At 36.7% G+C, this 12663-nt stretch overlaps 2 protein-coding genes across 2 annotated transcripts; both read right to left on the reverse strand.

The window, feature by feature from the left end:
- Window positions 1–1698: 1698 nt before the first annotated feature.
- On the reverse strand, window positions 1699–5557 carry LOC120773591 (eukaryotic translation initiation factor 5). Its single transcript, XM_040102585.1, has 3 exons — window positions 3955–5557; window positions 3403–3873; window positions 1699–3337 (listed from the first exon to the last, which is right to left on the reverse strand). Exons 1-3 carry the CDS (start codon window positions 4165–4167, stop codon window positions 2636–2638), a joined length of 1386 nt encoding a protein of 461 aa, XP_039958519.1. The 5' UTR covers window positions 4168–5557; the 3' UTR covers window positions 1699–2635.
- Window positions 5197–12330, reverse strand: LOC120773592. Its single transcript, XM_040102586.1, has 3 exons — window positions 11268–12330; window positions 6942–7038; window positions 5197–5625 (listed from the first exon to the last, which is right to left on the reverse strand). Exons 1-3 carry the CDS (start codon window positions 11326–11328, stop codon window positions 5568–5570), a joined length of 216 nt encoding a protein of 71 aa, XP_039958520.1. The 5' UTR covers window positions 11329–12330; the 3' UTR covers window positions 5197–5567.
- Window positions 12331–12663: the final 333 nt, after the last annotated feature.

The raw sequence follows: 12663 nt of genomic DNA on the forward strand, positions 1-12663 counted from the left end.
TCAACTCAACAAAGATCTGAGCGTGATTTTTCCATTTCCCAAAACGAAAGGAGTTTCCGCCTCGCTGTAAGTGCACGAAATGAACCGTTTCGACAGGGTGTAATCAGTATCATATGAGTTTTAAGAGTTGTCTTCAAGATATAAACAAAGCAGTTAGTCTCATGCGTGCCAAGAAGCACGTAAGCATGTAAATGTCAAGTTAGCAAAGTGTTTCAGTCTGTTACAAGACCAAGACGTAGTTTTGAACGATTCAAGAAGCAATTCCAGCTTTCCGCATGTATAGATCAATCAGACAGGGAGGTATGTGCGTTCCAATTACAGTCAAGTCTAAGGAACCGAAAATGAGCCGGCTTTTTAACCGGCCAAGGACTTTGAATTCGACATCATTCCCCCTAGACTACTTCAGGAATATTTTCTGCCGCTACAACAACACTTGGTATAGTGTCTTTCTTAGTACTACTGGAGCAAGACTCGGTTTAAAATGCCCTGTAGTTTGGATGCTAGCAGAAACAGAGTCGTTCATTTTTATACGGCCAAGGACTGCCAGTTCGGCAGCTTTCGCTCAAATTCTTCTTTGTACGCGTAGAAACCGCTTACTGGTTATAGCCGAGTTAACAACACCGCGCCAATCATTTCTTCTTTCGCAAGGTTGGGCCAATTGGAGATTACAAGCGAAGCTAGGTCCTTCTCCACCTGGTCCCTCCAACGGAATGGAGGTATTCCTCTTCCTCTGCTTTCCCCGGCGGGTACTGTGTCGAATACTTTCAGAGCTGGAGTCTTTTCGTCCACGCGGACGACATGACCTAGCCAGCTTAGTCGCTGTCTTTTAATTCGCTGAACTATGTCAATGCCGTCGTATATCTCATACAGCTCATCGTTCCATCGAATGCGATATTCGCCGTGGCCAACGCGCTAAGGCCCATAAATCTTCCGCAGAACCTTTCTCTCGAGAACTCGTAACCTCGAGCTGCAGAACTAAACAGAGATACCATCTCTCGCTCAAATTAATTCAGAGATGTTTTTTGCCGCTACAACAACAACAAGTCCACCATACTCACCCAAAACGGCACAATTGTATAGGTCAGAAACCTAGAAGTAATTTGCTTTGGTTACTGTTGTGACGAAAAAATAGTAGAACCATTTCCTTGTTATTTTTAGTTCTTAAACTTTTGTAATTCGGTTAATATTGGCATAAGGGTTCCAAGCAGTTTCTGCAGTTCCGACTAGCATCACCTGATATTCATAGAGCGATATCATTATAAGCTGCTGCTGGCTAAAACTGCGATCGTTTCATAAGATTTTGAGGCTGATTGCAAAAACAAGCCTGAAATTACGATTTATGAGTACTTAGTGTATTAAAAGTACAGGTTTGTTACCGTTAAAAAATTTACACGAATGAAATCATTGTAAAACTGAAATCCGTTTTCATTTTGTGCGCCATCACCAAGATTCTGATTCTGATTATTTTTACCAATATCCTTAAGTCTGCTTTTTCACAGCTATAACGGTTCTCATATAAATATTCTACAGTATTCGGGTCCTAACTGTATGCATCTGCGAAATACAAACTAACTACAAAGAATATATGTTTTTAACTGTAAAAATTGACATTTGTTGAGAATATTTATTATCCTTGACATCAGGCATGTTTTTGTTGGGACTATTTCTAACTTTTTTGTTTATTTCAAAATCATTCGATATTCTTCAAATACAGTCAATCACGTTTTTTTTTCACTTTTCAGTAAATAACAGCATTTCTTTGTTTTTTTTTACATTTTTATATTTTGTATTTTTTTTTTACATTTTTTACTTGCATAATAAATTTCAAAACTTACGACAGTTCGAAAAACGCTAAAGCTTTTTGGTGCCCTTTTCCTTGTTGTGTGTTCAACTGTTGCGACAAATATAGGCAATATTGGGAAATAGGATGTGTGTTACTTCATAATTGAGCTTTCTGCAACGTTTTGGCTTCAGTATTAGTGCAAAAGTTTTATTTTCGGAAAAGTAAGCACTCGGCGTTTCTATCGTGTGAAAAGCGTAGAGACAGAACAATATGGCGTATATGTATGTGTGTACGGAGTTGGCATATAAGTACCGTTATAAATATTATTTATACATTTTTTAGTAAGTAGAAATATTTTTTTTACTGTGTACGGTGTTTGTGAGGCGTCGAGACAAAATCGAAGCTGCGTCTTTAGTTTCTGCCGTTTGAAATTACGTGTAAATACCGTTAACACAAAAAAGCTTAAATATAATAAAGTCATAAATCAAAAAATAAAGATTTCAATGATATAGAAGAGAGAGTAACCGATAATTTTTGCAGCAGTTAGGATGTTATTGGTGTAGTGTACAGCAAGCGAAATGAAAAATGAGATAAAATTTGGAATATTTGTAGACAGAGATACAGTCAAAATGTAATGTGACGTGTGAAAGACACTGCTTTTTCATGCCTAATTGGCACCAGAGCGCATAAAGTCCAAACTTATATAAAAAACACGCAAAGAGAAAGAATGGAAGATTTAAAACTACGGTTGCTTTAGCAATAATTCGCAGACGATTATTCACATTTCAATTGCAAAGCCGCTGCCTTGAACTGCGCATACGCTACTGCTACTGCTCTTTCTCCACACCCTCTTTATATATCATCGATGTCGATTTCTTCGCCCTCGTCATCATCGTCGACAATCTTCTTGGCAGCAGTGGCCACAGCGGCTGCCTTCAATGGCTCTACACGTGCGCGATCGTTATACTCAATCTCCACATCGGAATCGTCTTCGTCCTCTTCCGAGGATTCCTCCTCCTCGGCCTCCTTCAGCCATTGTATGAACGGTTTGGCTTTCTCGTGTATCTCAGTGGCCACATCCTTTGAAACGTATTTCTTGCTCACTTTCTGTGACCACTCCAGTATGGACTTCTCCTCGAGTATGTCCGAATCATAGAAGAGTTTAAAAATGCCAGCCACCTTGGGCATCAGTTTGGCCGCGTGTAAAGCGATTATCTGCTCCAAACCGCCGATGAGATATCGTTGTGCCTTAGGATTGTTGTGTGTGAAGCGCAGCAGAAGATTGCGATTCTTGCGCACTTCCTGTGTAATGTTGTCGGAGAAGAGCAACTCGGCTAAGACCAGAGTTGCCTTGTGTACAATATCAAGACGCTCAGCTTCGATCATCAGCTCCTTGTGTACGGCAACGGAGTCGAGCTCACCGGCATTGCGCTTCTTCTTGACCAACTCATAAAAGATGTCAATGCGCTCCTTTTCGGTCTTATCGTAGTCATCAGAGATTGTCATGCCCTTGGCACCGTCGGTCAAGTCTTGCAAGCGAGCGCGTATGGCTTCCTAGTATGTCGAAAAGGAGAAAGCATTGGTTTTTATGGGTTTTAATTTCGCAGCCTTCAACTTACCTTGGACACATCGACACTCCAATTGGCATCATCATCATCGTCATCACCATTCTTCTCCGGTATGGCAGCGCTAATTTCTGCCTCGGTTTGACTGGCCTGATTGCCGCTACCGCCATCCGACTCACCACCAGAGTTGCTGGCACCTTTATCACCATCCACGCCATTCTCACCATTCTTCTTTTGGCCGCGTTTCGAACGTTTACCTTCGGTCAATGAGGAGCCTTGTGCAGCTGGATTGACGGTTGGCGGATTCTTCAAAATGAACGTGTTAACCTTGTGATTGACTTTTAAGAGACCATGAAAACCGCAAGCTTTGCATGCTTGCGAAATGGTTTGATTCTTAGCCGAGACGGTTAAATCGGTCTCCGGATTGTCGCATTCCGGGCACAAGACGAATTTGCGTATGAAACCATCGAGCAGATCCTGCAATTTGCTGGCATCGTGGGAGCCATTTACGATGAAACGTTCATTCTGCAAAGAAAATGGGTTTTATTAATAATTTCTGCAACCCAGCTAACATTACAAAATAAACTTCCGCCCAGAATGTCTTACCTTGTAGTCAAATTGTGTTTGAGCGCCCAATTCGCAGCCAAAATACTTGGTCGGGTAGGTGGCCGGACGTCCGATGGCGCGTGCCACTTCAGCCATATTAACAATAACGGTTTTGATGCCGTTACCTTTGCCCTCGACCTTAGCTTGCAAGCGTGGCATTTTATAACGGTAGAAAATGTCGGTGACATTACGATTCACATTAACAGAACCCATTTTTGCTATTTCCTTCTTACTGTGCTTCCTTAGATGTTTTTATATTAATCTTATTTGTGTTTTTTGAATAATGTTTTTGATTGACTGTTGCTGTTGTTGTTGGCGTTTTGCTTTGCGTTTTTTACGTATAGAAGAATTGTAAAGATATACAGTATATAATAAATCGCGCTGCTCGTTGTGCGTAATTTTGGCAATATTCCTTTTAACTGTTACGTCGACGAAAGTGCTGAGCTTGCGCTTGCGGCTCGGTGATATTAAATTTTATATATTTTTTATTATTAATGGTTATTTTAGTTTGCGGCTCACACTTTGCTGTCTCGCGATGTGTTGGTTTTAGAGTTTATTTCTGCTGCTACTACTCTCTGCTGTTGTTTTTGTTGTTCTTGTTTTCATATAAAAACTGAGAATGGGTAATAAACGCTACAGATTTAGCTGAAAATTAAAATTTTGCTTTTGATTTCTGCTTTAGCGATTTCCGACAACTCTCGTGCGTTGCGTACGAGTTTCTTCGGCGACACGCACTTCGTTTTGCTGCTTCGCTTCGCGCTTTCTAGCCGTTATACTATATATAGATAATATATTATGGCTTACGTTCGCATTCGGCTTTCAACCTCAACAAGGTGACCAATTGATGGCACTGTACATCAGTAAGTTAGTTGTGGATCCTGCGGCAGCTGCTGCTCCGGTTGCGGCGTACGCTTGCTCTTCTACGTTGTATGCTGTCGTTTCGACGTCGTAGCACCGAAACGCCCTCCAAGACGATGCCGAAGACGTTATGGTACTTAAATTTTTATTTTTTGATTTATTGTATTTCTTTATTGATAAATTCATGAAGTTCGCTTTTCCTTTCACTTCAATTGGCGCTTGGTATTGGTTCCTAATTATGACAGTGGTGTTGCTTTCCGGTGCTATTGCTGTTGCTATGATGATTTTCTTGTTAATATCCGCTGCGAGTGCTTTTGCTTCCACTGTTTGTCAATTTTTTTTGTAATTTACTGCAATTTGACGGCTGTGTGTGCTTTTTTGTTGTTGGTTTTTGGATTTTACTTCGATTTTGAATCAAACCACAATGCGCAATTGGAAATCACGCTTGGCTGTTACTTGCTTGTTTATATTGTTTGTTGTTATGTGCTCTGCTTTTTAAATCTCCAGTTTTTGAAACTTTTATGCAATTTTCACCCCACTTTGAGGTTGGAAGTGAATTTTTGGACTTTTTTGTTAAATATATTTGTAAATTTTTTTGTATCTTATGAAAGATGTTTTTCTTTTAGTTGTTTTTTTTTTACATTTATCAGTTTTAGTGCTATATGTTTGCTGCTGCTAGATATCTGGATTACAATTATGTTTTATAAATATTTGGAAAAATTGGAAAACGTGGTGCCTAATGATGTGCGATTGGCTCACGTTTCTCTAAAAGGTTGCAGCTTCCGATGTCTGTTACTGGAAAATTTTGAAGTCCTGAAAGAGAGTTGAAAACACAGGTGGAGATTAGATTAGAAAAACTTGAAATTATTTGAATAAAAGACTATTAAAAAGAAATTAGAAAAAAGTATCTGAAAAAAAAACTATTAAAACTTTAGTCCATGTTGCACTGAAGCTATAAAACCTCGTATACCAGCTATATGTTATAATGGTCCGAGTGGAACAATTTATACGGAGATTGTACTGTTGCTTTGGGCAATAATCCATGCCAAATTTCGTAAAGATATCTTATCAAATCAAAAGTTTTTCTATACATGGACTTCATTTTGATCGATCAGCTTGTATAGCAGCTATATCATATAGTGGACCCATATCGGCGATTCCGACATATGAGCAGTGTTTTGAAGTAAAAAGATGCAAAATTTCAAATCGATTTCTCAAAAACTGTAAGTATATACAGACAGACAGGCTCGTCATGCTGATCACTTTTATACTATGTGTCCGACGTTTCCTTTTAAAAGTTAAAAGCTGCATACCTTTTTTATCAAAAAACGTTGTCTTTACACCTTTTATTAACTTTAGGGCACATGCAAACGTTTTTTAATGAAAATGTGTCCGAAAACTGAACACCTTTCAACAAAATCTTTAAATTTTCTAACATAATACCCAAAAACAATCAATAATAAAAATTTATTCAAAATACCCCAGACAAGTTCACAAAAGCGTGCGCCAGCCCTGCACTAGAAGCGGCGTGAGTTTGATTTATCTATGATCTACAAGGCACACATCACATACCAGTTGCCAATAGCCAACAAAGCGCTGAAAGCCATTAGGCGCACCAACATGCTATAAGCCCCTCTTTTTGACATGAGGATATATGACTTAAAAATTGAATGAAATTCTTGACATAGCGCTGTCAGCCAGTGTTAAGTACACCGAACGGCACACAGCGTCATAAAGTGGGGTAAAGCGCGTCCGTGCGGACAACGCCACACAGGCGCCTGTCGCACACAGAGAACGCCTTGCTGTGCTGCTAGTGTAATGGTGGCAGCCAGCAAGCGCTTAAATTGCTTAAATATGCGCACACACGCTAAATATGTGGAGAAATTAATGGCCGTTTAAGCTGGAAAATTAAATTGCGCATTTGCTGCTCATTACTTGACTTTTTTTTGCAAGGATATAGAAACACCAGGCAGCGGAGAGTGTATGCAATTTTCTTTAAATATTTTTCTGTTTTTTTGGACTGAGCCGCTTTTTGACAACTAAAACGTATGTTGGTGCGCTGGTTGTGTTTAAATGGGAATAGATTAATTAAATATGTTATTGAAAGTAGGCGTGTGTGGCTTACTTACCTATGACTTAAGTATCGCCTATGTGAATTCATGCACGAACTAACCAACTTGCTCCGTTGAGGTGGAGTTGGTGGTGCTCCTTTGAATACTGGTGTTTCTGCAAATAAAGAAGCGAGTATTTATATATTATGATTGAAAATTAAAAAATAATTTTTAATAATAAATTTATAAATAAATTTACTATATTTCTATAATTTACACAATCTGCTGTATTTTCTAAAATTAAATTATGACAACAGTCAAATTAGTCAGCTGACATTTGCATGTTGATTGCCTAATAAAAACGGTTACCAATTTAGCAGCCTTCAAACGCGCCTATTAGCAGTGAAAGTGCCGTGGTCAGCGGCAATTTTTAATATTAATATTTAATGCAAAGCAGTTACAACGGGTTTCAAGAATTACCGCTGTCACGCCAGAACCTTGAACGCTTTAATAAACACGTGCATAAGTCAAAAGTAAAAGTAACCCCCTAAATGTATTGACTTTCGCACCTGATATTTAAGTAAATCAACAAAAAGTAGCCGCAGTGCTATTAATGACACATCATCTACATACACCAAACACCCCTTAGCGCCTAGCTGTGGACTACAGTGTCGCCAATTTGGTCACATACATATATGTATATTTATGTGTTTCAAGGCTGTCAACAGCATTTTCTAACCGCTGGTTGCCTGTGCTCCCCGGTGATTTGTGCCATACGGTAACTGTTTGACTTAATGCATAGCGGCAACACCCCGTCCCCCACAGCGTATGACCTACTCGCACGCTTCACTGCATAAATTATTCAAAAATCCAAAGCCTGCTGTTGGGCGCAAAGGAAATGGCATGCTTGTTTACTTGGCAATCAGCACTATATATTTTGCTTAATTAAAAAGGATCAACATACACACACAACGCAACGCAGCGTAGCGTAAGCAAATACGTTGTAAAACGCAATGTCACAAATGAGGAATAAAATAGAGTGGAAAATAGTTGTAAAAAATTTATAATTCCACACAAAAGTGGTAGATATGCCGTGTCAGAGCGCAAAGCGGCGAATGAAATAGAAAATAAAATGAAATGGAAGAAAAAAGTACCGTGACGGCAGAGCTCATGCACAACAAGTGTTAGAGGCAGCAGCGTTTAGGCACGTTTTAGTGGGTAGGCTGTGGCGGCTGAAGAGCAGAGTGAGGTTAGACGCGTTGGAATAGTGAGGTTTGAGGCAACGGCAACGGTCAAGGACATTGCGGCAAAACAGCAGATTTATTGGAAAGGCAAGAAAATATAATAGAACTGCCATTAACGTCAGAAGAAATGCTAAATATTCAAATAACGCGAGGACAGCAAATGACAAGTCTTAAGCGCAGAGAACGTGAAAATAAGCAGACATTTATATGTATACAACAAATTTTGGAAATTATTTAACAAAAATTTATGATGTAAAAACGTAAAATCAAATTTCGAAATAACAAAAACTTCGATAATAGAGAAATGAAAAATTTTAATTCCCTAATATTCGAACATTAAATTCTAAATTTCATTCTTTTAAATAATTAAAAACTTATTTCGAACAATCGAAAATAAATTTCAAAATAATTTTTTTTAATAATTGAGAAATTAAAATTTTAAATTTCCTAATAATAGAATTTCGAACATTAAATTCTAAATTCCACTTTTTAAATAATTAAAAACTAATTTCGAACAAAAATTTCAAAACGAAAACTTTTAATATACATACATAGGTATGTAGAAGTAATATTTTGAATTCTCTAATATATGAATTTTAATATTAAATTTAAATTATTTTGTGAATATAGTTAAACCAATATCGAACAAAAATTTCAAAATGAAAACCTTTAATACAGATGTAAAAATTTTGAATTTTCTAATATTTGAATTTGGACATTAATTTCGAAAAACTATTTTACGAAAATAGTTAAAATCTTATTTCGAACAAAAGTTTAAAAACGAAAGTTGTTAAATTCGAAACTATAATTTCTAAACTAATTTCGAATAAAAATTTTACAAAGCATTAACATAAAAGTAAAAACGTTTATTTTCTTATTATTTGAATTCCGAACATTTAATTTAAAATACTAATTTTTTTTAATAGTTAAATCTAAACGAAAATTATTAAATTCGAAACTATAATTTCTAAACTATTTTCGAATAAAAATTTCAAAATCACAAATTTTAGTATTAAAGTAAAAAAAATTAATTCCCTTATATTCGAATTTCGAACATTCGAAATACCAATTTTGAAACAGTTGAAATCTAATTTCGAAAATACATTTCAAAATTAAAAATTTTAATATAGAGTTGAATTTGTTAATATTCGAATTTCAAACATTAATTAATCAAAATGTATCGACCCAAAATTTTAATACCAGCAAATTCAACTGGAATAATCTCGAATGTGCATTTCATAGGACAAATTAAGAAGCATACATACATATGTATGTATGTATGTCTCTATGTCCGCATACAAATGTACATACTCATAAGCGGATATGGTTAAGTAGTGCGTGTAATGGCGCTGATGCCGGACGAATGATACTGTGAGCGAGGAGCAAGAACGTTCGGCGAATAAACGAAGCATGAAATGGAAACCCTGCTCTGCGAATGCAATGAATATAACGAAGTGATGCATTTACGAGACAAACAAAAGTTTAAAACAAAAGCACGAAAATTGCAAAATTTGCAGAAAATACGAGTAGCCAACAAACAGCAAGCAAAGCAACAACAAAACATCAAAAAAGCAGCAATTCAGTCACGAAGAAGTCGAAAATGTGGGTGGGGAATCCTTTCAAGTGAAGATACGCAAGTAAATTGATTGCAATTTAAAACTTACAATGAAAAAAATAAAAGAAAACTAGAAAAGACATCAAAAGCAAAAAAGTAGAAACGAAAACAGAAACAGAAACTAATTACACGAGATTTAAAGTAACTTTAAACGGTAGCATGATGAGAAAACATGCAGTTTGAGCTTTTCACTTCTGAAGGGAGGCAGGCAAGCACTCAAGCAGCAATAAAAAATGCCAGCAAAGCAATTTTATGCTCACCGAAAAAAAATGAATGGCACGGGTGGGTGGCGGGGTGATTTAAGCGCTTGCATGGAAAACAATTTAACATCTATAATCAATTTAACAAAAAATTCATATTAGGTTATGTACCGTTACAAAAACTATCACTATTGGAAAATTCCATGATATTAGTTCTACAAAGCCGAAAGACTAGTATACAAGCAACAAAAATAATTACACTACTCAACAATTGTGATTATTTCAGATCAAAAAATTTCCATCACGAACAGCTATTTTTGTCATTTTAGTAAATAGTGGTGGTGTGACCCCTACAACCCTTGACTACAACTCAAAAAATCCTACGAGTTATGAAATACTCCTCACGCATTTTTTACTTGGAAATCTTTTGTATAGAAATTTGAGCTTTTTATGCAGTTTTCAAAACTTCGAATTTTCGAAATAGAAAACTTAATTTCGAAAAATTAAATTTTTGTTAGAGAAGAATATGTATAGAAATTTAGGCTTTTTAGAGTAGTTAAGGACTTAATTTCGAAAAATTTAATCAATTTCTTTCAAACAATTTTTTCGAACTTATCCTATAGACATACATACACACATACATATGTACATATGAAAGTTTCAGACATTTTTAAGCAAATTTTGTTTCTTTCACATAATAGTATTAATAAATTTTATGTAATGCCGACAATTCTTTTGTATTTTGAAAAAATCTTTTAAACCTGTAATTTTTAAAGTGTTTCTGAAGCTCGTAAGCTTAAAATTTTTATTATTTTTATAATTTATATATTTTATTATTATTTATATTAGTTTCGCTATAAATATTTGTATGAAATTCTGCGTTCTTCGAAAAAAAAAATGTATAAATATGTGTAGTCGAAAAAGTCTTTTCGTATTTTGTCATTAGATATAAACGAGATCAAGAAAAAGTAAGCACATTTTTGAAAACTACTACACAGAATTATTTAATGCGAAACGTCGAAAGATGCACGTTATCCCATAATTGTGGTATCAGCACGTTTCGAAATCAATTTTGATGATTTTACTAAGAACAATATCGATAGTTTTGAGTAAGTGTAAGTATAGGGTCTTCCAGATCTATATAAAAAGCATTAGCCTTGGCTCAATATTCACAGCTAAAGCAAAACAGCGTATTACTGCTCATTTTCGAAAAGTACTCAGCCACCAGCCGCAACTTCGAATCCTTCTAGAAAACCATGCGTGACTTTTCAGCCGACACATTACTTGCGAACAAAAATTGTATAGTTTTTAGCACATTTGTTGGTGGCTGCCACAATGAACTTACTGTTGTTGTTTGTGCAGAGGGCGTTAAAGGCCACTGATGACACCCACAAACCGCACACCATATGATGTTGTTGTTTTTGCTCGCTAAACGGCCGATGGAGTACACACGTAGCCAAGAGTAATAATTTATAACGGTACTAGAATAACTAAAATCACGCGAAAATCCAAATGGAAACCCGAAAAATCGCAGAAGTTTGCACTCAAAATTTCTGCTTTTCGCAGCGCGGATTGGCAAAAATTCAGTTTAACGCTTTGCTATAGCCTGCTTTTAGGCGTACACGCTGGCAGCAACTATTTGCGGTAGCACGCTTTTAGGCGACTTAAGCACCAAATGGCAAATATTTATGGACTCGGCTTTGGGCGTGCGATAAACACAAAAACAAAGCCCGTCGCGCAGTAAAACACACACACACACGCGCGCGCACAATTGCTGATCTCTGATTTTGTCGCTTGCTCCTTGGCACTGCCGCCGACGCTGGTGATATTTTATAATTATACGCTTTGTTTTTCTTTTTGCTTTTGTATCTGCTGCGCTGTCCGTGGTTGGGCAACGCAAAGCAAGTCGCACTTTTGCCAAATTTGATTTCCTCTTTCCGGTTGCACGCGTTTGGATTGACCTCAGTCGGCCGCTGGCTGCTTTTGCTACCGCTGCTGACCGAATGCTGCACTTTATAGACGTTTATTTGTTTGTATGTTGGTATTTGTTTGTGTGTAGTATATTACTTTTTGTATTTGTTTAATGTGGCTGGCGACGTTAACGTTTACATTAGCATTAATTTTTAAATTTTTAATTCTAAAAATCTTATTTCAATTTCAATGAATATTCGATTTGCTGTGAAATTCTGTATTCAACGAACGCTTTGCAGCCGCTCTAGTGGCAAAACGCACACAAGTCGCAAGTTTCGATATTCCTCTTTTAGTATGTGTTAAGTGTTTGTAGCGTTTTTTTTTGTTTTTGTAATTACAATTTTATTTAAAATTTATTTAATTTAACTTTATTCACTTATTTCTGCTTTACGTTGAGAGGCTTTGACTATTTGCTGGAAAATCCACATCCAGACAGCAAGGCAAATAAAAAACGACTAAACACGAAGCTTGAACGCGCAAGCAGCGCTGCTGGTGGTGTCAAATCCGAAACTTCTGTGCCTGTGTGTGTGTGTATTCGTGGGTCGGCTTGTTTGTTTGGCAGTGTCTCGTGCTCAAGTGCAATAATCCTGTACGTATGAGTATTCTCTATTTACCGTTATGTGGCTAGGCTTCGCTCAGCGCAGAGGGCAAGGTGTGCTGGTACATCCTATGTATGTATGTGTGCAGTATAATACAGTGCTACTAAAAATTTTTTACGGTAACTACAAAATGGTGCTTTTCTTGGCAAAAACAAATACCGTTAATAAATT

This window comes from Bactrocera tryoni, chromosome 4 (genome assembly GCF_016617805.1).
Source record: "Bactrocera tryoni isolate S06 chromosome 4, CSIRO_BtryS06_freeze2, whole genome shotgun sequence".
Lineage (NCBI taxonomy): Eukaryota > Metazoa > Arthropoda > Insecta > Diptera > Tephritidae > Bactrocera > Bactrocera tryoni.